The sequence below is a fragment of the Aquila chrysaetos genome, chromosome 3 (assembly GCF_900496995.4).
Source record: "Aquila chrysaetos chrysaetos chromosome 3, bAquChr1.4, whole genome shotgun sequence".
NCBI classification, from domain to species: Eukaryota; Metazoa; Chordata; class Aves; order Accipitriformes; family Accipitridae; genus Aquila; species Aquila chrysaetos.
The window spans coordinates 63,717,635-63,745,405 of NC_044006.1; the positions used below are offsets into that span (position 1 = coordinate 63,717,635).

At 37.5% G+C, this 27,771-nt stretch overlaps 1 protein-coding gene across 18 annotated transcripts in view; it reads right to left on the reverse strand.

The window, feature by feature from the left end:
* The window catches only part of PARD3 (par-3 family cell polarity regulator), a 461,106-nt gene that overhangs the window by 143,050 nt on the left and 290,285 nt on the right, over window positions 1-27,771 (reverse strand). For 14 of the 18 annotated variants that reach the window (XR_003922618.1, XM_041122444.1, XM_030008342.2 and 11 more), the window contains 5 exons: window positions 26,560-26,710; window positions 18,510-18,699; window positions 13,512-13,663; window positions 12,360-12,404; window positions 5,666-5,893 (listed from right to left, as the gene is read on the reverse strand). Coding sequence is in view for 17 of the 18 variants with exons in the window: in XM_041122444.1 (XP_040978378.1) it covers window positions 5,666-5,893; window positions 12,360-12,404; window positions 13,512-13,663; window positions 18,510-18,699; window positions 26,560-26,710 (766 nt within the window). In the remaining variant the exon portion in view is untranslated. The remainder of the gene's footprint in view (window positions 1-5,665; window positions 5,894-12,359; window positions 12,405-13,511; window positions 13,664-18,509; window positions 18,700-26,559; window positions 26,711-27,771) is intronic. The other 4 variants (XM_030008341.2, XM_030008331.2, XM_030008329.2 and 1 more) reach the window with 2 other exon arrangements.

Below are 27,771 nucleotides of genomic sequence, written 5' to 3' on the forward strand. Positions count from 1 at the left end.
CCCCCCCCCCCAAAAGCAGTATTTGCTCATGTGGGGGTTTCCTGGAATATTCATTCGTACTATTAAACTCCTAAAAGCAAGGAATTCACCTTTGCAGAACACTCCACAAAACACGATTTGTGCTTTGTGGGTACTCTGAATAATGTATGGATTAATAAAGAGGATTAGCAAAGTGATGTTAATTGGCCCATTTTGTTTCAGTATCTGAATCAGCTGAGGAGAGCTTTAGAAATATCTGCAAGAAGAAACAACAGCAGTGCAGCATGCCTTGTCAGTAAATTCTTAGTAATACTCTCATAAAAATATGAAAGTCATTAAGGACTCTTAACCCTCAATACAAGCCTTAATAGACTTTTTCTGCTGCTACAAGTAACATAATGGTTTTGTCACACTACTTCATTTCCTGGAGCAGTTTAAAACACATCATGCACCACGTTTTTTATTCTTGGTTGAGATGGAGCAGCCTGGGAGGTTCAGGTGGGGAGATTCCATCCAGCGGAACAAGTAAAATACTTTAAGGACAGATAACACATTCCTTCTCTGTTTCTAATTCAAGACCAAGACTCCAAGAATCCTGAAGTATACCCAAAGTTAGATTTAACAGACAGAACACATGTATTTCAGAAAGTTTGAAAGAAAAATGGCCAAAAGAAACAATCCATTCAAAACCTGAAAACTCCTCCAGTTGCCTAGTGAGAAAGAAATAAAACACTTCAAGCTTGTGCGTCAGAATCCTGCAACCATTTTGACTTAACTTAAAGCCAAGTCCAAAAATTACACTGCGTGCTGGTGAAGCTGTGACCTTCCAGGACCCCTAACACTTTATATCATCACATTATAAGTAGGGCTACACCATCTCCTAATTTTCCAACAGACAGCATGAAGGAGCAATTAGGATCACAGATGCATACTTTGCACTGTCTCCTGTCACTCTAATGAATACAAAGGCTCCAAACAACTTTTGGCAGTAGAAGTTGAAAAATACAGTTTTGCTTTATATATACACAGTCTATGGAAAAGAAAGGGGGTTTTTGTAGTCAGTAAGATTTAGAAATGGCCATGGCTTATAGAAGGAAAAAAGAATCAATTTTTAGTTCAGCATGTTTACTACTTCTTATAATTACTCCTGCTAATATTATTGTTTCTAGACCTCAGCGACTCTTCCACAGCCAATAGAAGGGCGTGTAATTCTGTAGAAATTTCTCATACATAGACTACTGTAGAATATAAACTTGCTTTTCTTAGTCATCATTCATATTCACCTTAGAAGTAATTCACTGAACCTGAAAAGTCTACAAATCACTGACTGAAAGCCATTCGATATTGTCTCTTCTCTCAGATACTTGCCTGCAAAATACTGTTTATTCATTAATATTACAATACACAGATCTGTCCAACAGACTTAGTACATATTCACTGAATATCCCAAGATTTCTATAAACATTCTCCAACTCTGGAAGATCACATACACATATTTCAAGAAAAACATACCATGTCAGATAAATCTCAACATTAATAACTATTTTTGAATCTCAACTAGTACTCTGAAATACGAACCACCAGGAAAAAAAAGGAAAAAAAAAGGACAGGTCTCGGCATTGCATGTTAACTTGTCTTCAGGACCGCTGTGAGTTAAGCAGATGATACAGCTTCTCAATTGCAAACAGAGTTTTAATATTCAGATAATTGTATTTTAGAAAATTAATAGGCCTGTCCTATACATGCCTCTGTACTAGCTGTACTTGTACTTTTTTTGGTCACAGTGTTTCTTAATCAGTGTCTGGGATGATATTTAGTTGTTATTATTAAAAGAGTAGTAGAAAACCACTTTGGAATAGAGATGCTAATTTTTTGCATGTTAATTTATAGCTACAATCTGTTCCAGTTAAAACCAACTAGACATTTAAAAGATTATACTTGCAAACGAATATAATTAGTAAAAAATATGCATTAAATTTCTGGCAAATTTTGAAGTAAAATGTTTACTTGGTACTTCATTGCTAGAATTTTAAAGATGAATCAATTCTGACCTGTGGTTGTTCATATTCACATAACAATACATTAAATTAATCCTAAATGTGTATTAAATGTACTGTGCTATGCTGAATTGGTGAAAAACTTGTCATAACAATGCTTCCTCTTATTATTTATTTTGCATATTCTATGGAGATAATACTGCCTCCTTTTCACACTTGTGCTGCAGTAAATATCTGTCTATCATACATAGTTTGCTTGCAATTAACTCTGTAGCTTAGACTGAGCCCTGTGAACTAGGATGCCTGTTCTCATGGAGTAAATACCGGTGTCTCTACAGCAGTAAATAGATTTCCAGCTTTCTTAAAAGGACTCAACATGAAGAAACTTGTTTCACTTTTATGCAGCACAGTCATTCTGCAATTAAGATACACCGAATTACTAGTGTTTAGAACGAATGCAAATACAGCTCAATTAAAATTCAAGCCCAGCCTACAAATGAAACTTCTAATTTTTCTTAAGTTGCAGTAATGACATTAGGTTGCTGCAAAACACAGAAAGCATTTGTTTTGGTGCTGTTATTTCCTTCCTTTCCTGCAACCTCCTGCCTCCCCACTCAGGATGCTGAAGCCAAAAAATTAAATTGGAGTATACTTTAAACACCAATTAAACCTAAAAACTAGTGTCATTTCATGAACCACACTGTACTATGGAGAACGACACAAACAGGTATTATGAAGCTATTCTCCTAATTAGGCCATAAAATGGAAAAGATGCACATGAGGAATCAAAGCTACTTAATGTGAAGCTATTTTGCCACTAAGCTTCTAGGCCTCTTATTGTGATATTTAATACAGCCCGAGATTCTAGCAATTAAGATTCAGCAAAAGATTAGAAAGCTTTTTCAATCTTTCCCAATCCAAATGCCTTGTTCTCATTCAAGACACTGAAGATAAACATTTTGCTTCCAGTCAGCTATTTCAAGTATTAAGGAAAAAAAAAAAAAGCAGGAAAAATGATCTGTAAAAGCTGAACACCCACACCTTTTCACAAATCACAAATGTTACTTCTTTACAGCCATTAAAATTTCAACTCATCTTCTCAAATACTTTTTAAAATGTTACCCCAGAACTGGTCACTGCTATCTGATTTTCATCCTACATTTAGTAATTTTATAGCATGTTGTTCTAAGGACAGCAAGTACATTCAGAAGAGAGTCAGCCCCTTTGCCACGTTACCTGTATTTTTATGACTTTTGTATATGGGGTGATGATGTTAAGAATTCCTCTATACAATATATTGCAGTGCTATTAGTTGCTACTTCAAAGACGGTCACTGTCTGGAAGAGAGCAGCACTCTTAGCACTGAAACACTTGGAGGAGAAAGGGGAAAAAATTCAAGTAAGACAAATGGATTCAGACTCAAGGGCATCAGCAAATTGACCACCAACATATTTGCCTGGGTTTTATAATGACAGAAAGCCACATTTTAATTTCAAACAATTATGGAATAATTAAACACAATTTTTAAAAACTTGGGCAATGTCGTTATGGCAGCAGTGAGGCATTAGCTATGTTAGGACCAGATTGTTAAATTAACTTCTACATATTCGTATGTGCCCAGGCTATGTCCAGCTGAAGACATCATTTGGCAAATTCTCTGGAACCTAAGGCCACATATAATTTACACAAACTGGAACAGACTGCAGTGGTTTCAGCTTTAACACAGACATGTTTTCAGAAAGACAGGCAACATATGGCTGGGCCAGCTCTTAAGCTCCCACAGCCATCATGAAAAGGAGAAGACCTCGAAGACTGATTTCTGTCCAACCAACTTACTGTAGTTGCTTTGCTACTTATCTGCTTCCATTAACCTAGCACTGCAAATTTCTGGATTACTTCTTAGATGTTTTATTATAATATGTGGAAGCTATTAAAATACAAGTAACTCAACAGAATGCGTAGTTCTACGCACATAGCTTGGTCACACTTTGCTCAGCCCTTCTTTACCATGTGAGATTTGAGAACAGCCTTGCTCTTGCTCTCCCATGACACTGAGATGGCTCTGAGTCCACCAGTGCTAGACAACTTCATCCATACAGAGAGATGAGGGCAAAGACTCACCCCACGGCATTTCAGTTTCAGCCAGAAGGCTTTGTCTGGTTTCCGCTACTCCCAAGCAAAGGATACGAAGGCCACCAAATACTTCCTTGCTACTCTCTATGCATTGCATCAACAAGCTCAAAACTCCTTACAGTAATCTCATAAACCTACACTCACCTAGAAAGCATTTCATGACAACAGTTTTGCTATATTTTGATCAAATGAAGTTAAACCATCTGTAACTTCTGCATAAGCCTTGCATATCTGCTGCCTCAAAACAGGATATTACTAGCAGTGGGCTCACACCAAACAAGGCCTTTTAGAAAAACATGGTCTTACATCCCAAAAGACCATGGGCATGCAGTTTGGCAGAATGAGAATGATCACTAGACATTTTCTCATACCTATTCTTCTACTGGCTAGAAATAGATTGACAGCCAGCATCACCAGACCAGCATTTAGCCTCACTGCTGCGTGAAATTGCTAGGTGCTGGAAAAACGAAGCAGAATTAATTCTGTCCGTAACTACCTTTGAGAAAAGTGACTGGCAAAATGACCTCCCTTTCAGTCTCAGAACACTTTTAGAAAGAGGCAGATTTAAGGAAAAAAAGCGAAGAGTTTTAAAAAAATAAAAGAGTGATTACACAAGTAGTGATTACGCGAGTAGCTTATAAAAGAATATTAGGGAACGGCTCTTATGAAACAGACCTTCTGAAAGTAAAAAAATTTTAAAAGAGCAGAGAGTGAAAAGTCTCTTTTCAAGACTTTTCTGTTAGCATTCAGGCTAAATATTTCTCTACTTTAACTTTCCCACCATCATCTTCATTCATAAACTTCTAACTAGCTGCAGGTTGATTAAAAAAAATTCTGCTGGTGTGTGACAAGTTGAAAGTAGTACAACATGAAGGTTAAAAATTCAATAATTTTAATACAACCCCTGATTGAGGTAATTTACCATTCATACTATTTTCATTCAATACCAGTTGTCATTTTACCAGCCCATTCTTACATAGTTCAATAATGATAAGGTTAGCTTTGAAGTGATTCTTTTATGTTAATGACATTCTCCACATGTTGGGTCATACTTCGGGTTAAAGAACTGCAAATGTAAATGAATGCCCATTAGGGTGGGTAATAGCTGATCATTAACTTTATATTTTATTAGATCTGCCAGCCTTACTCACTCTAATTAAAGGACAGTGATTTCTTTTTTCCCCCAGACACTACAAATGTACTCTTTCAAAGTTAGATGCACATATTTTTGTAAAAGAAATTCAGTGGTTTTTTGTCTTTCTGCATAATTTTTTTCTAATTTACATTAGTAAATTAATTAGCTCTTAGAGAAAATTTTCAGAGTAATTCAAGTAAACACACTCCTAATAATCTTATTTGCTTATTTTAGAAAAGAAGGAAGCTGCAGAGTGTTGCAATCTGTTAATGCATATGAAGGGAAAAAGCCTGAAAAAAATTGAAGAAGTTAGTTCTATTCTTTTAAATTCCTAAAATTATCTTCTACTACTCTTAATCACTTTCTAAAGGAATTAACCTATGTTGTTAACATTCTCTATGCACAGCAATAGTTTACTTACAAGTTTCCATGCCTTCATCATCATCATCTGCTACAGGTTTATCATATGATTTGTCTATGGCAGCTCTGAAGCTTTCATTGCAGCCTCGTCCTCGGATAATTCGTGGGCGCGGGCGGTGGAAGGGAATATCACCATTCAGAGTCACCTCAGCAACGGCTGTCTGCAGACTTTCTAATGAGCTGGATTTCTTCAGACCTAATGAAGGCCCCACATCTCTGGTTGGGGAACCTTAGTGATTTGGGGGGGGGGGGGGGGGGGGGGGGAGGAGACCAAAAACATAATTAGAATTAGTATTGAGAACTGCATGCTTGATTATGCATATCCATCCTGAAAGTCTTTGGGGACACACTTAACATTATTCACATCATCTCTCAATAATCTGTAGGGAATTCTCCACGGATTTGTTGGTCTCAGAAGTGAATGAGTATGTCAAGTCATAGTCAACGAAACCGACAACGTGAGCAATGTGTGGCTTTTCAAATCAGTGAAGAGAGACCAACATCCATTATCATTATTTTAAGCAATTTGAATGATAAAATAATCATGGGGCTTAAAAAACATAGCTCACAAAAACAGCAGAGATACATATCTAGTGGCATCAAACAAAACTACTAATTATTTTTGGTTTGAGCAGAAAATTTCATCTCTACTAGCAAATGATGAACAGAGAGCAGATTACGGGCATGAATCCTACTGTGTTTAGAGTAACAGTCTTGCAAGGTAGCCTGACTTCTGGCTTCAAGGAACATGGTGCTTGCTTTTAATTGAGTTTTAAAGACTTGCATCAAATTGCTAACAATTTCATAATGAAATACTTCTGAGAAATATCAGTTGACTTGCTGGGATTTTGTGAAGTTGCTTAAAAATAATCTGTGGAAAGGACCCAATTAGTCAGGCAATACCAGTTAACCAGCTGGAAAAGAAGCACATCCCTGGCAGTCACCAGGTTGATGTTTGGACAGCACTACAGCTGGGGCTGAGGGCAGCTCTTATCGCTGCAGCATGTCTGGCGGTGTGCCAAGAAAGCCCCGGACAGTATTCTGCAAAAGCCTTTCCTCCATCCGGACTTTTCTTTTGGGTTTGTGGACCAAATGTCTAGCCTGAGTTTTTAGATACACACACTCACAGTGCAAATCAGCTGACAATTGCACAATTAATTAGATCTCATACTATAGTTAAAACTGGAAGAAATCTTTCAGGGGAAATAAAATCACTGCATTTATTTGAAGTTATTTTATTCAAAAGTGCAGTATAATCTTGGCCAGATTTTCCATAGGATTTGGGGCTGGAGAGCAAGATGAAATGGGACACCATCATCACCCACATTTCCTGAAGTTATGAGACCAGAGCCCTCACCTAGAATATGGAAACCTCACTTTTTCTCTACCCAGAGGGAGCAGAACAGAGAAGAGTGTTGTGGCACCACAGCAGTCCCAGGTGGTGGGTTGTTACTGCATTGATATCAGTGTCCTCATCTGACAGAGGCATAGAAAGATAAATTTCAAAAACAGCCAGCACTGAGAGACAGAGCCAAGACCTGAACCCTCAGGAATACCAAACCAATGAACAAGACATTTGTAAGCATGGTCTGGTGTGAATAATGCAATAAAGGAAAATTATCTTTTTTAAGTATTTATGTCAGAATAACGTAAAGCTCTGGAGTTGATCCTTATTCTGGTAGATATTAGGAAGGAAGAAGAAAGACAGTATCTGTCACCATTCTTTAACAAAGGTATGTGAAGTTACCTTAAGTGAGGAAAAACTGCTACTACACTACTAAAACCAGTTTCTTTCACTATTCATTATTGGGTGGGGAGGAAGGCGGTGGCTGGACCTACAGAAGGGTTGCAGAATAGCAGCATGGCAAGTCTTCTCCATGTCATTTGTTAATTTGGTATGAGATGGAGCAAGGCAGAAAACACTTTAATTTTCTATTCAGCTATTTAAAGTCTGAGCAATTACATTAAACTGAAATCCCTCAGATCAAATAAATTCAAACAGCAGCTGTCAAAGTATTCCCCTTCAGCTGCCCTACTGATAAGATGAACTTGTAAATAGAAACAACACAAAAATCCTCTTTCACGGGTCTACACAGCTCCTGCAGTTTGGTTCCCCCAGCAGTCCAGAGTCCTGCTGCTTGGACCCTCGGCCAGAAATAAACACATCCCAACAAATGAGAAATTTTATCTTGATGAACTCAAACCTCTTAGAAGAAGCCACCCTCACTCACAGCCCGTACTTGTTGGAGGGCTGAGGGTCAGGAGGATGGTTGGGGGCAGAGCACAGCTGCTGGGGTGAACAAGAGGAGCCAGCTGGGACAAGGGAGGTTTGATGGCTTCCCAGCTGTACAAACAAGCTGCAGTCCAGGTTCACCAAACTTCTGAACATGGGCTGAGGTCTAAGGCAAGTATTTTTAACGTAACACTCTCTTTACCAAGTAGAAGAACGCCAATTTCGACAGTGCCCTATAAAACTGTCCACTTTCTAGCTAGCATATGCCAAAATCTGCTAATCCTCCACTAATGCCTGCAGTACACAAGATATGAGATTTTATTTTGGTTTTTACTTTTCAAGATTGTCTTTTGTTAAAAACAGTCCATGAGACAGGAAAAATGAATGCAACATTTTGAAGGAAAAAAAGAGGAAATGGGACAATCATATATAAGCCAGCTGTTTGACAGATTCAATTTCATATACAAAAGGAAAGAGTATCCTCTTACATGGCAACTTACTGTAAACTTCCTTATTCCAGATTCTGCTTTGCAACCTTCTAAATGAAGTGCTCATATATCTTTTCGTAATTACTGAGCGGCTCTTTTTGTAAACAGTAATTATAAAGAAGGCATTTATGTGCCCATTTATGTTCATAAAGGACATTAAAAAAAAATTCCATTTCCTGCCACCCAATACAGATCTTTGTGAGAACTGTATCTACGTAAGTTGTGCTTTCCCAAAGGAAAAGCTAGATGGGATATGATCTAATGTTCCTTGAGTACTGTAAAACTCATAATGGATTACAGAAATGATAGGAATATTTATTGAACTTGGGTGGCCATGAACACAAATGTGAACAGGTTGCGGATTTTGAAAGAGGGAAATGTCCTTTTGCAAGCAGTTTAAGCACTGTGATCATAAAGCTATGTATATTTTAATACCGTCACTATCTTCCATGGCCACTTCACAGCAAGTCTACTATTTTCAAAATATATAGTTCAGCCTCCCTGTAAATTGAGTGAGTTCAGAATTTATTACTAGAATTCACCAGCCAGAAAGTGAGCTGTTTACCCATAATCCATTGAGAAACGCAAAACTTTCTTTAAAATCGATTCTGTTAAAATTTATGAGTCACATCAAAACCTTGTTTTCTAAATACAAAAATGTCAGCATTTTCCTCCAGCCTTTACAGCGCTGGTGGTAATCATCAGAAATGTTATCTGCTCAGAACGAGTTCTACTCCTATTTTGACACCAGAATTTAAAGCAGAAAAAAAGAAGAGAAAAAGACACATCTACCTAAAGCATCTCTGTATGACTGAGGGATAAAAGGGATCCTTTCATCGTTTTTAACATTTGAAGTTTATCAAAATTTTCCCTTCCGACAATTTTCTTAACAAATATCCTTTGAGGCAGACTCGCCCCCCCGTACCACAGCAGTCCTCCTACCGCGACTGCCACCACGCGCGCAGCCTCCTCGCGCGCCCCGCTTACACGCTCAGCCGGACGGCTCTACCCGAGGTGCCACACGCCCCTACCCGTGCCTCAGGGGCTGCGTAAGGCGCCGACACCACCCCGCCAAGCACAGCCCCTGCCCGCCACGCAGGCACCACCGCCGCTCCCCACGTCCCCAGCCGGCCAGCCCTCGGGGACGGGGACGGGGACGAGGCCGAGCCGTGGCCTGCCGGCCGAGCCAAGGCCTGCCGGCCACGATCCCGCCCGCCCTCTGCTCACGCAGGGCCGGGCCGGGCCGGGCCGGCGGCGCGTGCACCTGCCCTCGCGCGGCCCCCACCACGTAACTTCACAGCACGTGCAGACCCAACGGGACGTTCAATGCGCGGAGATCGCGTGAAGCCTATGGGTTGCTCCCAGCCCTTTGTTTTTCCCTTGCGCTGACGCTTTTTAACAACTCATTCTGCTTCCACTGCTCTCATCTTACGTCAAGTATTTATAGAGCGCCACAAATCCGCTTGGGCGATTTGCAAAGGCGGAAAGCGTGGTGTCGAAGGATACGTGGTGTTTCCTTCGGTGACTCATTTTAAAGGCTATAAGGGAAATTTTTCATCAGCGCTTTCTTTTAAATGATTTAAAATGACAATTTTGTTTCCTTCTGAAACGCTATTTTTATTAAGACTCAGGTTAAACGCTACCAGCAACTGATGCCAAAAACTTCCCTCGATTTGATTAAACCAGTTTTGCAAAGGCACAAAGTCTACTTTCTAAACGCTTTCTTAAAGGGCATTAGCGGTGAGTCTATTTATTTACTAACAGCTGCTCCATTAGATTTGATACATTCTCCTACTTCTAGTTCAATTCATACACTAAAAGAGTAACACTTGGGCTGGAGAGAGCAGGGGAGGAATAGAGCAAGCAACTGCATTACTAAATTCCATTTAACAAAACAGTTTATTTAAAAAGCACTGTGTAAAAATAAATAAACAAACAATTTAAACAAATGTTCTTTTATTTTTTTTCTTTCTTTTTAATTTTCACAATGTGTACCTGGAAAAATAACCACCTAGAACTATAGTATGCCTGGGACTCAGTAAATGAGCCATGCTCAATTGCTACCGAATATACTTCTAACCTCTAGGATGAACTGTAAACACTGCAAGGATTAGGCACTTCAAGTGAACTATAGAAAGAAAAATAATTAAAAACCTATTATAGTAACTAGGACGGGTGAGTTCTACACTTTCCTTTTCAGCCAATACTATTAAGTCAAACTTTGACTGTAACAGAGTTTGTTTTTATTTTTTCTAAAGTAAATACATGCTGAAGTTTTCTGGCTTCTAGAGTTCATTAAAACATAGTTCACCACACTTTTGAAACCTTTTTTTTCTTAGAACCAGATGATTTTTAAGACAAACTACGGTAAGTGGTTTAACAACCGCATCCATCTTCAGTAATGGGAGAAATCCAGTGTTTATATACAAAACCTGGTTAAAAGCATGCAAGACAAATAAAATAAAAGTACAGCAAAAGGTGTTTTTCCTTTTTTCCAGCCACTGAGCTTGCTGTGCACAAAATATGTAACTGCTTAGTCCAGATGGTTACGGTCATGCTCTTTCACCCAAGTTGTCTGACTTATCTCTTTTTCAGAATTTAATCCAGGTGTTACACATAGAGAAAAACTACACTCAATTAATACCACCCTCTACTGATACCACCAGAAACACTACGCACTTTTAAAAACCTAAGCATCATATTTTACTAAAACACACAGATTTTACACCATTCTAATCACATCCCATTCAAATAGGCAGGCTAATAAGAAAAAAGAAAAATAATTTACAATAATTTTGAGTTTGATCTGTAACTCCTTTTTATGTGAATAATGCTCAGGGGTGAAGCCAGTTCCTAAGCACTTATTATTACCACAACCATTAACACAATTCATACATTCACACTCTGATGGCTTTAATCCTTCAAAACATTAATACATTTTAATTTTGTGTACGCATTCTCAATTCGTAAAGCTGCAAGTCTGTGGCCGTATTCTGCAACGTTTTAAGAGCTAGAAGTTTTAGTTGTTCAAATAAAAACTATATTTTTATCACTTGATTACTTACAGCTCTTCAGTATTCCTACTCATGTTGTAAAGTGTGGTTAAACAGAGATGCAGTTGTGAATTATTAATTGTAAATTCTGTATGGAATGCCCTACTCCCCAAATCATGCTAAAATAAATAATATTTTTGGGTTAAAAAGGTGAATTGTTCCTAATCAGAGCTAAGTAATGTTATGGTGTCCTCTGGATCTAGCCTAATTAAAATAGCATTCCAAAGGTCAAAAGCTAACTTATATTAATAAATCATAAAGGTTCATAATTGCAGTTGGTGCATTATTTTAATTACTAATAAAAAATATGCTTTGAAAGCTATTTCTCATTATCATTGTGTGAAATGTTACGATCGATAGTATGTGGAAAAGATTCTATTTACATATTCTTTTGTTCTGTTACGATGCTCAGGTTTCAGCTCCAAAGGCAAATCAACTTGCACAAATAATCTTCAACCCAACTCACAACATGTATCTGATGACCACTTAAGGCAAAGGTAGCAGTTTTCTAATTAAAATAATTATTTCCAAGCACTGTGTTAGCACTGTAATAGCCAAACATTCAACTCTTCTACATCATCTCTCTGTACGTTAGAGTTTGAAGCTAGGAGACTTACCAAGATTTTTTTGAATGAACATAAAATCCAAACAAACAACTGTGAATATTTATGAGTTCAAAGTGCAGAAACAGGTGTCTACTTACAATCACATGTATGACCTGGTTGAATATATTACCCTAAATACTTATCTCTATAGAGAATTTTCTTTTTCTGTACGACTTGATTACTCACAACAATAGAAAGCAGCCATGCAAGTACTGGAATATTCATGTTTTCATGCAATTTGACTGGCAGTTCTGTAATTGTGGTAAGCTGCTTTGACCAAGGTTTCTATAGCAACAGCCTTACTGTCAATTCTTACCTGTTTTCTGGTCATCCATTGTACTGAGCTTAGTCTCGTCAGCTACTGTTAAAAGGTAAATGTATAACGGTTAGCCCAGTTAGTGCCCATGCCCCACATGCATCCAACATTCCTTCTGTTTTGCATATTTTTTTTTCAAGTTAGGGGACCTTAGCAATGTCATACTTCATGCAAATAAACTGCAACAGTAAGCAAACATTCTGGGTAGAAATGGCAGCAAACCAGTAACCTTCATGCAATGTCAGTCATGTTCACATCACAGGCAGGTACAATATGTTATTTACACGTTAGCACATCACAACTAGTCAAGACAAGTCAATACCACCAACCTTACTGTCCTCTGAGGAAGTTGGTGAATTAGGGATTGTAGTTAAGATATTCACAATTATTGTAAAGGAGCAAATCGTATTATATTTTATTATTCTGAGTAGGGAATTTTGTGTGTTTAAACAATCAAAACTCACTGTTTAAGGTTACTAGAGTCTGCACTTCAGAATCTAAATTCAATGGCAGAAAAATAGGTGGGCTTGTTAGCGATTACTTATTCTCAGTTGTTTTATCAGTTAAAATTATTATAGTCGATTGCCTGTCTTAGCTGCTGCTACTTTATAGGGCTTCTGATATAAATATTAAAACTTAGGTCTCAAACAGATGTTGGACTAGCCCCATTTTCTAATTCTGAATGAACTCTCAAAAAAAACTACTCGCATCTTTAATATCTTAAATATCTACGAAATATCTTAAATATCTACAAAATGAGAGACTATGAAGGATCTTTAAGACTAACTGCATTATAATCATGAACTGAGAATAATCCTGTCTACCTAGAACCACAGCGTGGTACAGTTTTACGCAGTTATTCTATACGGATTGGTAAATGTACTTTTCACCTCCATTTTAATAAATACTTTTAAAGTTTATGTATAACCATATATCCATAAGGCTACGATATTTAAATGTATAGACATTTACAAGTGGTACAAACAAAACACAGGCCACTTGGCCATTCACATTAAGAATACTTTACTTCCCACCAGTAGACATTACGTGCAGGAGTCCTGCACATAAACAATGTGTTTGGAGTTACAGAATCTATATACTTACAACATGAAAATCAGGTTCAAATAAAACAATTGAAAAAATATCACTCACTACCTAGATCCATGCTTTTGGATTTTCGTGTTTTAACAAACTCCAACTGACTGGCATCTGAAAATTGCTTTGTACGCTTTTCTGACATGCTCTGGCGTCCAAAACCCTCTCGCTGGAAGGCAAGCACTGGATCAACATCTGGACTAAGAGTGCTGTAGGAAGGGAAAAAAATCATGCAAACATTTATCAAGATCACGCAACCTTTCACTCTGCAGAGAAAAGCATTTATTTAGCACGTGACTTCTACCAATGATAAAGTGCACATTTTTAAATAAACCACTGCAAGTAGTCAGTTACATACACGATGGATTTGTTTTACTGCATTGAGCAATTCTAGTTAAAAAGTACCAAGAATTTCACTTATGAGCTTTAATGAAAGATATACATATCTGGTGTACTATACATACACTATCAGAATATACAGCCCTAACAGAGGAATAATTTGAGGGAGAATAAACCAGTTCCTTTTTCTTCATGAAAAACAAATATATTCTGTTGATAGCAAATTAACAGATTTTTCTTCATCACAAAATGTTTTTAGTAAAGCATAAATAGAAACTGTCCTGCCTGAAGCCCACAGAGCTTTAAACTTCTTCATTTAAAGACTTCGCATTAAAATTTCTCTCCATATGTGAAATTGCTTGTAATTTTTTCACAGCATCTCCTGGTTTTAACCTGGCCATGACAGACAAACATACTTCCACTCATTACTTCCTTACAGAGCAAGTATTCACCACAATGGTCCAGAATCATGAACACAAGAATGCAGATAAAATTTGATGTGCAAGCTATACCCTAGGCTTGCAATATGTCACCATGAGCACAATGCATGTTAAAACCAATAAAAAAATAAAAAAAAAACCCCAAGACTGCTTATTGCTAATAAACAATACAAAAGGAAATTCACACAAAGATCTTCTGACTCCTGGAAAATGAGAGAGTATTAAAAAGAGCCTGAAGGCAAGCCCGAAGAATTTAGATTTCTACTTCAGCTGGCACAAAAAGAAATCAAAAGCATAAAATACTGAAAAAATGAGTACTTTGCAGCATTGATATCTATCCTATAGGAAAAAGATCCCTCAAAAATGGCCCCTTTGATTGTTGTTGTACTTCAAGATAAAAAAAGCTAAATATTTTGTCACTGAGATCTCTGAATAGACTAAATGCCATTCAAAATATTGTATACATACATGTTACTGTTCAGTAACATGTTTCAAAAGAATTATTTTCTACTTTAAGGTCTAAGTGTAATACACATCCCATATCTAGTGAGAAACAGCCAAATAGTGAATTTCTGCAGAAACCAACTTATACTTTTAAATTCTGTAGCATATATGTGTTTATGTATGCCATGTACTATAATTTATAGACGCATCTTTGATCAAGAAACAGTTGGGTATTAGGCACAACAGTGAAGAGATGTAAGGAAAAGTGTCCAAAGGCATCAAGTACTTTAAAGGATGAAAATGACTACCTGCATTACCAGGCAGCCTAGAAGAAATTCAGTCCAGTAGTGGCAGATTTACAAATAATAAGATATGTGCATGTGACAAGCATATAATACTTAAGTGAGAGCAGAATCAGAGCTTATATGAATAAAGTCAATGTCAAGTGCCTTTTGACTTTAATGTTTCTGGCTCAGGCTCATAATGTTTTACATTTAATTATTGCAACTATTTCAGAGATGCCTGCACAATTTAGCAACATTTTGAAGCATATGCTTAAAAGCTCTGATGAATCAGAGCCCAAACTCAAAAAATAACCGTTTAGTCCTCACATTCACTCCTACAAAATACGGAAAAAATTATCTCCACATGATAGAAAGATAAAACAGACAAGGCCAATATACACTTCTAGCATTTACAGCAGCACAACACATAGCTGGATAAGAACCACCTAAGTCTGAAAACGTCCTCTGAGTGACTCAACTGAACTTACAGGGTTTCAACACCTTTCATAATCAGATCATAAATGACTTTCCCAAGGCCACACAGGAGTTTCTGGCTCACTGCTAGTCAGCCTTGTCTCTGAAGGCCAGAAAAATGTGGTTTTACTAAGTGAGAATTTTCTCTAGCAACATCTGTTAACACAGCTCACGTTAGTTAAAGATGACCGGCTTCATGTTGCTGAACAAAATGTATCCTGTGACGCTTTCTTCAAAAAGGGTGAATTTCTAAAACTATTTGTTTTGGCTGCATGCTTCTTTTTTCATATGAGCTTGCTTTGATCCATATATATAAAGCTTCTAATACAGCTGAATATCATTTTCATGTAAATACAGCATGCACATATATATTCAACTTGAATTCCTAAAAACACACTAAAACTTGGAAGTTAAATAAAACTCAAAAAGGGCACCACAGGTCCTGTAGGGAGCAGTGGAGTCTGGACATGGTGTCAGCAACCAGGAATTCTGGAGATTGGATCCCAGTGTTTCCACTGACACTGCCTTTAGGGGCTTTGTCTCTGCTTCTCTTATATGCCCTTATCACACGTACCTTCCACACATACTTATTAGGGGGATTATTACTGCATCTTTGCATAGTATCCTGCATACTAAAGGTGCTACTTGGCACCAAAAAATTACTTGCGCTCTGACATCATGATATCTCATACCTTTTTACAGTACAAATATCTGAGCCCTATGAAGAGTCATCAGTTTTCATGTCCTGGTTTATTTCTATTATTAATGACCCACGAGCGTGTTTTCGTTATTAAGGAAGGAGCGGACCACAGGAGTTTGAATGCACGTACATTGCCTAAAAGTATTCAAAAGCCCCCATCAAGATCCACAACTGGCAAAGCCAATGAGCACAGAAGAGGAACTAATGCCCCTAAAAATGCCTCATTTTAATATTTTTCAACTACATTAATAAAAGACAGAAGGTGAATTTAGTGCAAGTCATTAAGCAATGCCAAATGCAATTTACTATATTCTAGCATACTTAACAAATAAGATTTCTGGAATGACAGCTGATCCTTAAAAGAATGTAACCGTCTTCTGACCCTCAATGTTATTAAAATTCCACTTATTAATCCTGTCTTATTGCCCCTTTGTTTTCATAACATTTTCATCAAGGATTAGGGAGATATTGTGAGGCTGGAAAAGCTTACATTTTCTTCTGTGATTCAGAACAGCTGCCATTCTTGTTTGGATAACCCTTCATCCATATTCTTAGTTTTACCCTTTGTGCCTTCCAGCAAAAATCATACAATGCACCTTCATTTTACAAGTCTTCCTTCATCCATTAGCAGCAGGAAATTAATGCAACAATCTAATTCTAGTGCTATTTACCTTTTTACAAATAGAATACATTAGTTAGTAAGGCGCTGCACTGATCTACTCTTTTAAGTGCAATTGTATCTGAAGACCCTTACCATTTCTCATACACACATTTAAAGGTTTTGAGCATGATCAATTCCACAATATCTAATCTCCATTTTCTTTACTGTTACTTTCATTTTCAAAGAAGTATATGAATAGCAAGATACGCTGTAGAAGGAAATGTAAAAGCATTTGCAGGTTTCAAATGGGCTCTTACTTTATGCTATAGGTTTTTGCTCATATTTGGCTAAAAAAATTCCCTCAGCAATAAGCTATTATGTGCAGCCTTGAGTACTATTCTCTTTAAATGTCTCAGAATCTCAGCTCTAAAAGCTTTTACAAAAGACAGATGGACTTTTCAAGGGTCCAAATTACAGGTATGACTTGTCCAAAAGAAGAGCTGCAACATTAAAACAAACTGCAAATAAGGATGAAAAAAAATACCTTTTTATACAATCATTAAAACAGTGCTTAAAATACAGAACTCAGTTCCTGGACATAAGATGAAATGAACTAATATAAAGCAAAGAAGAAGCTGACAGGTGCATATCAGCTGGCAGGTGCTATTGCTGTTTTATTAAGATATTGCTGACACATTCATAACAGGCTCAAGAGACAAGAAAAATAAGAAAATTCATATACTTCACACCATTTGTGGTAATTATCTAGCTTCCAAGAAGCGGCAGTGTACGGGGTGGGCTTTTATTTTGCTATTACTATAGATAATTACAGGACTTGCAAATTAAATCTTAGATCTGTATTAATTGTACTAACTAAGCAATAAACAGTATTTCTTTGCCAGGAACCTAAGCAAGTCAATAATGGAGCTCAATGCATTTCTCATTAAGACTCTCATATTAAAATGTATAAAAGTAGTTAGAGACTCAACCTAAGATTCACAGAAATTATTTTTACTCTAGATTAAACATATAAAGTTACTTTCCATAGTTTTAAATGTGGAACTATTACTTTCCATATTTTTAAATGTAGAGCTATTACAGTACACTGCCTTTGCATGATAGTTACAAATCATATAATGATATGAAAGGTATTTTGTCATGCATAATGAAGAAATCTGAACTAGTACTTGTTCCACAAGCATTAACACTAAGGCAAAACAAAGAGCTGCCCTGACCTCTAAGCAGATTCCAAAATTACTGTACATTATTAGGAAAATCAAGAAAGTATACAGAAGTATTGAAAGGCTCCTAGATATATACTGGAATACAAAAATAAAATCTTTGTTTTATAGACTTAGAAATATTTACAGTGAGGTTTATAAATTAAAATTTCCAAATGGAATTATTCTTTCATCTTTCATAAACTCAAGTGTTTAAATTTGCAAAGTTTTTTTTTACAAAGGCTAGCTCAGTTGGCAACTAAATTAATATTAAATCATCAAATTAACACAGCCATATACTGATTTGGTCTTAATAACAATTAGTAAAATTTCCACAAATGTGCTTTGACAGAGCACAAAACTGCGATCAGAAGTAGAAAGTCTAACAGATTATCTGTAGAGACATCCTTCCTGAAACAGTTTGAAAATACAGAAATCTAAATGTGATGAAAAAACCCAAAAGATTAATATTAGCAGTAGCCAAAAATTAAACTAAAGAGAAAGACATAACTGCAGTCATCTCTTTTTTCCTTCCACTAAACCATGCTCTTACCAGTCTGTTGACTCATTAATTGCAGCTTTAGCCCATCCACCAGCATCAACAGTGCCAAACCCAACATCATCGTGGGAACTGGATGATGACTGGTCAGAGAGATGAGGAGGGAGGACCGACAGCCTGTCATCTTCAATAATGACAGTGTCATCTTGAGGCATGTTCACCGTTGGAGACAGCTGATATTTACCTGAACAATAAAAAGGAGAAAAACCCCAAAAACTAAATAATGGCAGAGAGTGCCTTGAATAATATATAATCACAGCTGATAAAATGTCATGTCAAACTGCAATGCTACTCATAAGAGTGACACAACACAGGCAATAAAATTAACTATGTCTCACTTTATACGCTTCTTCCTATGCAGAGGTCTGAAAGTAATATACACCATTTGTATCTGCGGCCTACTGCAAGAAGACCACATAATCACAGAAGGGTTGAGGTTGGAAGGGACCTCTCATCTGGTCCAACCGTCCCCCGCCCAAGCAGGGACACCTACAGCCAGTTGCCCAGGACCCTGATCAAATGGCTTTTGAGTATTTCTACTCCACCAGCTCCCTGGGCAACCTGTGCCAGTGCTCAGTCACCCTCACAGTGAAGAAGTGCTCCCTGATGTTCAGAGGGAACCTCCTGTGTTTCCGTCTGTGCCCATTGTCTCAGGTCCTGTCACTGGGAACCACTGAAAAGCAGCTGTCCCAGAAGACAGTATCTTCTCTTGCATCAAATCATTTGGTAGAAACAAAGAATGAGTTCAACGGGGACTTACAGACCTCATCACTTCTCCTGATCAATCTTGCCCTCATGAAATTTGAAACTTGTTTGACTGTTACTGGGAACTTGGAACCCTTTAATCTTGTGAAAGATGATGAGAACTCACAGCAAGAGCTAAACAATTCCAAATTTTAATTCTCTCCTTCAAAAAATAATCTGGAGGCACACATGCAAAATTTGGAAAAAAAGATTACCTAATTCTGTTACCACCAAATTCAAGTAAGTTTTAACACTGTTGTTAAAATGCTTAAACTAGAGCCATCATGTACATGAAAGAGAGATAATAAAGACTCAACATTATTCTTTGTTCGGTAGCAGACTTCATTGGGTTAATTTGTGAGAGTAGCAGTTAAAAGATGATATTTAGAGGATTCTTACAAACTAGTAAAACACTGTTTCCAACTAAAAACCAGTTTTAATGTGCACATAAATATTATAAACCCACTACTACTGCTGCTTTTATAGGGATAAATATATACACATATTTATATTTTCCAGTAATCATTTCAATGCATAAGATTGTATAACAATTTTCAAACTACTGTATAAAAAGCAGAAGCAACTTTTAAACCTATAGAAAACTTTATGCCACCAAAACAGACCAAAAAGTTATAAAGAATATCAGAAAGAATATTTTCATTGCAATGCTTTGTAACATAACTATGGTTTAAGCTGAATAAATCTGTTTTTCAGGATACATTCATGAGATACCAGGTTGGGAGGATGGGGTATTATATAATATTATTTGGATGACAGTGGAAATACAGAATTATCAACATTTAAAAACTTAACTTGGAATAAACAGAGGTTACTTCAGTATCTAGAAACAGTAAACTAAAACTTGCTCTAAGGAAAATAAGGATTTGCAAATCTGGATGAAAATTATTTAATTATCTGAGGCAATGGCTAATTATTAAGTGTGATTTCTTCAAATTAGCTGCATATATTTTTTTATGTGATAGAATATCTTTAAAACTATTTTTTCCTCCTGGACATTGATGCTCGACTTAAAAAGATCTGTCACTTAAAATGTTTGGTCTTAACTCTCACTACACACAACATTATTTCTACTGAATGATCATGACACTACATGAATTTTATTCCTGGAAATGTATTCTCTTACTAAAACAATTAGTAAAATTGTGACATCTCATAAGAAAAGCACTGGCTTAATCAACCATTACTCTGACAACAAACTGTAACTTGCTCTAAAACTATGATGCACCGCAGTAATAATATATAGCAAAACTTATATTTCCATAACATAAACTGCTTCTACGGACACAACAAATATTTTCATGCTTTATTTTTCCTACAGATATGGAAAAATTGTGTTGAATTAGGGGAAAGGAATTTTCTCCTCTTTTCTGGAAAGGTTTCCATTACCATCACTACCTTTGTATGCAATTATTCAAAAACAAACAAACAAATAAAACCTTATCTGTAAAGAGCTAGCTAAAGTCATTGCTGCGCTAGATAATACATTTTGTATAGCTTTCCAAAGGGGGAAAAACTGGCTTCAGAAGAGATCACTGAAGAAAGCTGAAGAAGTGGCTGGAAGAAAAAGGTACTGCATGGCAAACATCTCATCACTGTCAAACTGAAATGAATGTGTTCAGTTTGCATAACAGCTGATTCTTTGCCCAGCAATAGCTTCTTTGACGGACAGGTTAATGTTTAGCCTGGTAATGTACTTCTTTCCAAACATAATGCCTACAAGACTGTTAACTCTGTAGTTAATAACGTCTCCAAAGAATTGATTGTGAAAAGGTATAACCTTATGGCATTCGGCAGATTGAACATCCCATTTGAGAGGCTACAGTAATTCAGTAACATTTTTAACTTTTCATTACCCTTCTTTATATCTGACAAGGGTGAAGACTGACATTTTAATAGTTGCTTTGGAATTAAGGAGAAAACCCATCTGACGTGCCTATGCTTTTCACTGCAGATGAAGCTAAAAACAGGTGAAAGGCTTCACCTCCAGCAGATGGTTAGACAGACCTCCGCAATGGACTCAATACATCCTTTGTAGAGAGCTCAGCTGAAGTGGACAGAAAATACCCTTGGAGAAAGCAACTCTGCAAGTACTGTGAGAAACTTTACAAGGAAACATCAAAGAAACTTCAAACCTAGTAATCATCAGTATATTTGACTGATCTGCAAATCCAAGACATTGCTCGAGCTGTCTACAAACCTCTCCAAGACAATAATTTTCCCTCGGGCTAGAAAAGTGCTATAAAATTTAGACTCTGAATACACTTCAAGTCCAGTTTTGCATATATTAATTCAACTTCAGCAAGGTAATCTGTAATAATATAAAGTATTTTGGACGGTGTAGTAAGGGAGCGAAAACATTCTCCCTTTCAAGTGTGTCTCATCTCAGGACAATGAGGCTCAAATTTCTTGAACAAGTTACCAATCTAAACAAGCGTAGCCTGAGGACCATACCAAACTATGGGGTAAGAAGAGTTCCCATCTGTCTGTGCAGAAAAAGAACTCTCAGAGCTCCAGTACCAAATGGCTGGTCTCCAGGTCTATGAGGACTTTCAGCTTAGAAGGAAAAACATGCCAAACAGCAACACTTCAAACCTATAACAGTATAGACTTATAATAGGCCAGAAAATAAGTTTGGACCTGAATTAAACCACCAACGTAAAGTGCTCCAAAAAACCCTGAGCATACACAGGACATAAAATGAACAACAGGCTTACTCATGAAGAACCCAACTACTCCAGGTCCTTTTAAATCTTGAAAAATCCCTGAAGTTTGGTTAATCAGTTTGCTGTGATAACTTGGCTCCCCTACTACACTGCATTGTCACGATACTGCATCTGGCTTGGTTCTTGTGCTTTTGCTATTGCTTTCTCTTTAAAGGAAGGTGTAAGAAATCTGTTGAACACCCTTACGATATGTTCAAAACCAAGTATTACTTTATGAGTGACTCTCATGAGCATTTTGATGTCATGGGATTCAGACCAATGGTACACTTCAAGCCTCTTGCACAAGTAGAGGATCTTTCTTGCTCTGACATGGCAAGTGATTCTTAACCTGTCCCACCAAGAAATCAGCAACAGCTATTCTGTGATTAAGAATGAAGTATTAACCAAAGTAATAAATAGAGTAATAAATAATGGAAATAATAATAAAAGGAAATAGTGATGATGATGATGATAATAGTGATGAGACTTGCTACAGGAGGGATACAGAGAATTGTGCAATGAAAAATCAGAACTTCTGCAGATCTTGATTTTTTTTTTTTTTTTACTAACAGCATATTTGTCCCCAGCAATATACTGAGTTTTGGCAAAATTTCCCATAGATACTCATATCATCTAATTTTCCAAGCTAAATGGAGGTGGGATTGGTGATAAATGTCTGGTGAACGTCTAAGGACAAAAATGTTTCCACTATATCCAGGCTTTGGATTTCAAGAGAGTGCTCAGATCTGTCAAGACTATTGTAGCAGACCACCACATCTTGATGAGATTCCTGGCCAGGGAACTGCATTCTGCTTGTAGAGGGTTATTTTCATTTCATTGACACACACACGCTACATCTCTAGCTTAATTTTTTTCAGTAGTGCTTCCTCCTGATTCTATCCTTAAGATGGCAATTTTTTTATGTAGAGAACAAAGTATTTCCTGTTGTGTAGGAACTATCAAATTTTACAAAGTTCTGAGGGATCCTTCAGGATGAAAAGAAAATTCAGTGCAAGCTATTCTTATTCTGTGTACCCCCTGATAAATAACTTCTGTTTAGTCACCGTTAGCAACAAAACCCACTGTGTTCATAAAAAAAAAAATCAGCAACTAGAAGAAAGAGATGAAAGAGGACTTTGTACTAAGCTGTTTGTTGAATAAGAATAATTTATATACACAGCAGCTATGTATTTGCGTATTGCAAAACTCAGGAGCATAATAGCTGATATACAAGGATGGTGTATCAGAAGAAGAGGCTTGAATTTTTAATCATAGAGCCAAGCAAACCAGCATTACACAGTTGTTATTTTGAATGTACTAACAACATGCAACCTGAAAATATTAAAAATAAATACATAAAATATGGTGTTATTATAGCCATCTAATTCTTAGAAGACTCAATTTGTTTAAATAAAAAACGCCTCTTGAAAAACAAAAATACCATTCCCTGAATACAGAAAGCCATATCTCCTCTCCATCAGAAATTTTCAGTGAAATACTATCAAATGAAAAAGCGTAAGAAAATCTGTAATAGCAATAATCATCTAGAAAAGTAGATCAACATAAGAATCATTAGAAACATTAAAAGATTCATGTAGCCTTTATACAGTAAGCAAACATTATTTTACATAATTTAAATCACGCTCTAAAATTGGTATTTTATTCCCACTCTCACAGCAAGGCTCTGACAAACAGTTCTTGCTGTCAGTTATGGATTGAAAGAGTAAGGAAATTGTCTTAAATACCTTTCCTGAAAATTACATTAGATGTATTTAAAAGAAACAAAACTCTCTTAAAAGTTCCATTTCAACTTTAAGCAATGACTAAAAAGAGCAGGCATTTTCCAGACCTTGAGATTATCACTTTTGAACAGTCTAACTCAGAAGGAAGAAAACTCAAAATCCATCAATTTTATCCAACAGCAACAGAAGCAGAAAGACCTATTCCTTCACACATGAAATCAAACCGTGACCTCCTCACCACAAGGTACGAAGAGCACAAAAGTTTACACAGTTAAATCCACTGAGGGGTATATAAAAAGACATCAGGTGATTCAGAGAGCCCGTAAATCAGAGCGCTCGATACAGGGAGAGCACTCAAGAGAATAAGCACTGCGTAAAGCACTCCTTTTGGCTTGTTTTCATGGGCAGGACTGGCATGGCAAGGTACAGACCTCCAGTATTCCTCAGCCAGATTGTTCTTAGGACTAATCCTTGCTTTTAGGTCAATTTTCAAGTGAGGAGGAAAACTCTGGAAGTCATGTGACACCACATATACATTCTCAAGAAAATAAAAAAAGTTCTGTGTTTTTTCTCATCATCAATGCTAACAGGACAGGAATTCCACTGCATAATAGATGATTGAGTCTTACAAATGTTAGCTACACTGAAACAAGCAACTGTACCTATCTCTCCCAACAGGTAATAATAACCCTCTGTCACATGGCACTGCAAGAAAACATGCATGCAATAATACAACAAAAGATTATAAACACTACAGTTTTACTTAGTGGTACTGATTCATTCAGAAAAAAAGCATATTAGAAAACTGACTGCTACCTAAAAACTGGGTTTAAACATGACAGCTTTGTGAAGCTGTCATGATTGCAGAAGGGAATGACCCAGTCCTGGCAAGACCAGTTTTCATTTACGCTGGACTAGATCATATTTACTACGAGGTTCAGGCACAACTTGATTTTCCATGTGCTTCCAATTAAAGCATCAATGGATTTAAGTCACAAGCAACCAATTTTCTACATAGTTCCTAGTTTCTGAAAGAAATACAGAAAAACAGACGAAATCAAAACATCAACTTCAGGTTATAAAAAACTTAGAAAATGCAGGAAGGATTTTTTTCACTACGTCTACATTGCAGAGGTATCCAAAAGCATTAGATTTTAAGAGCTTTGGAAAGATTTTTTTTCTTTTGTTGAAATCTTAGTTACTGGCTGCTGCTGAAGGGATGATACCAGACTGATGAACCACTAGTTCGATTTGGCATGGCAAGTCCTGTGTTCCTTTGATGTGGAAATAAACTGCATTGCTGACACACATGCACACAGGCTCTCTCAGGGTTTCTTCTCCCATCACTGGACAAGGTGTTTAAGCGATAACTCGTTAACGCTTATATGAGCTCTATGTGTAAATCCTCTGCAACATTGATGGAAAAAGCAGAAAGTAGTGCTTTGCAAATGTTTTATCTGAAGCACTGACACCACAAGAACTAGTCCCTTCTATGGGAGAGTAGTGCTAAAGACTTCAAATTATTTTATCATTCTTTAAATTTGTCAACAAATAGGTTTATTAAATTGTTCACTTTGGGTGAAAAGGTTTCATGCTTCCTTGATTCTCAGGTATACAATTTTTTCTTCTGAGCTGCGCAAAATGTAACGCAATAGAACAGAATATGATTTATTTCTAATTACTGTTGCCCAAATGCACAAAAAAAAAGACAAAAGACTTAACTGAAGAAATATCTTAAATAGAAAATTTATGGATTTTCAGAGAGTTTAACAACAGTGTTATTCTGCTACCACAACGAAAAAGCAAACCCCAAAATAGAAAAATTTTTTAAGAAGCCCCAACAACCCCGAAACAGAGTGAAATATATATACAAACCGCTGACTGGAAAAAGCCTAAGTGGTGGACTTTCATTTTCTAGGGCTGAAAATTAATCTGAAGCAATTAAAAACTAAGTTCAGCCTGGCTTCCTAACAAGTTTACAGCAGCATCTTCTAATATATTCTGTGTGTGTCAAGCACACTAAAAAAAGTCCCAGATTTAATGGCCATATCTTATGTTTAAAACTTGCAACTCAGGCAAGCGATCGTCGCGTCTTCTGTCAGGTGCTATTTTCATCAAGCTGCTTTTTGTGTTTAAATTTGAAAATCCTTTCAAACTAATCCCATCCTAGTCAGTAAATCCGACCACTCCTGTGGCAAGGCAAGTCTTTATTACCTAGCTCTGTACATCGGAAGCTGAATTGCTGCACAGCAACCGCTAATAACCTCATTATCCACTGGGGCCACGCAGATGGTATGGCACAGAATCTACACAAGGGATGCTTAAAATTAGTTATGAGGTTTTAAAATTCGTGTCCTGCAAAGCAAAAATTCAAACAAATTAATGAAATGCCTTCATAAGCATAAATGGATGCAAGTTTGCCTTATTTATTTTTGTACTTCAGTATGACTGAAACAGAGGAGAAGAAATGCTGAAATTAATTATAAATTACCATGAGTCACTGACTTTCATGTGAATGAAGACTCAACGTGGAGACTAGACCAACCAATAAATTATTGTCCCAGATTAGACACTGAAAAACCATGTTAAATGCTCCTGTCATTTGTTCTACTACCTGCCACGGGATACGAAATTGACTTTATAATTCCATTTGACTCTCTTTCTCACATTAACTATAAAGAAGGCTTGCGTGGAATAATTTTTAAGGCACATTTTAAATTGGTCGGTGCAACCTCCGTGTTCCCCGATTCCCCCACATAATACATTAATTGCCCTTCGATGAATCAGAGAGAGGAACGAAAACACGCCCTGATTAGCCGAAGAGATTTGACTCACCCATTATCCTACTCAGTGCCGCGTTCCTGGTGGGCGACTCGCTGAGACCCTCGATCCCCCCATAGAGGGAGTGGGAAATCCTCCGTTCCCGGTCATCCAGTAGAGTCTCTATGGGCAGCTCTGGCCCAGAGGGGCTCCCAGGTGACTCCAACTGCACAGAGAGAGGAAAATTAGCGCCCAGGGTCCATTTAGCAGCATGGGGGAACTGTAACAACTTGCCTAAGGCCTAGACCTGTCTGGGCACCAAATGAGCTAGAACTTCTCACCCTGGACAAATATAATTTGCAATGACAGCTCTGCTTAATGACCACCTTTCTAAGCCACTTTACACTGCACCTCCCATGGTGCCCTGTCAAATTTCAACTCCTTCAGCAGAAAATTGGTGAAAAAAAACCATTGCATTTTGCTGTCTCTTTGTTGGATAATTTCTTAAACAGTGAGTTTTGGCTTTTTTCAATACTGTCGGGCAGACAGCTGGACCATCCTTCCCACACTGACAGCCTGTCAGAACAAGGCCCCTGTCAGAAGCGCGGAGCAGGAACCCCATTTGGAATTGCGCTGCCGGCGCTTTTTGAAGTGATGCAATTTGCTTTCAAATGTAATCATCACGGAAACCCCCAGGAAACCCCACCACACATATTAGTAAACAATATGCAACACTCAAACGTTTTGCAGTTCGGCAGGAAAGAAGAAAAAAAGAACTCAGATTTCGCAGTAACTTTTTTTTTTTTTTTTCCCTTATGATGATGAGTTCTTTGCTCTGCCTTTCCTGGCTGCAGGGTACAGAGGCCTTGCGTGCTACATTCAGTCTGGAAGCTTCCCTGATCCCTGGCACTGCTGCAGCATCCCGGCAGAGCCACAAAAAACAGAACTGGCAAGACCCTCAACCCCCAGCGCTGCCGGGTCCCTGCCACCACAACTCCAGGCAGACCTCCCCGCGGCATTACAAGACAGATGAAGTAGGTGGTGGAAGAAGCGATGGAGACAGGCTGCTGGGCCACATGCACAGGGGAGAAGACTGCATGTACGGCCACCTCCCCACCCCAGCTGCTCTCTGTCAGAAGGCTCCCCTGAGCGACCTCCCAGCTTAGCCTTTGTTTGCAGAAGCTGGACATCCCTTGTTTTCCTGCGCATGCCTCTCAGATTTTTCAAAAAGAGAGGGAAAAGTTGAGTTTTCCTCAGTGAGCCCCAGAAAATCAGAGCTCAGCAGAA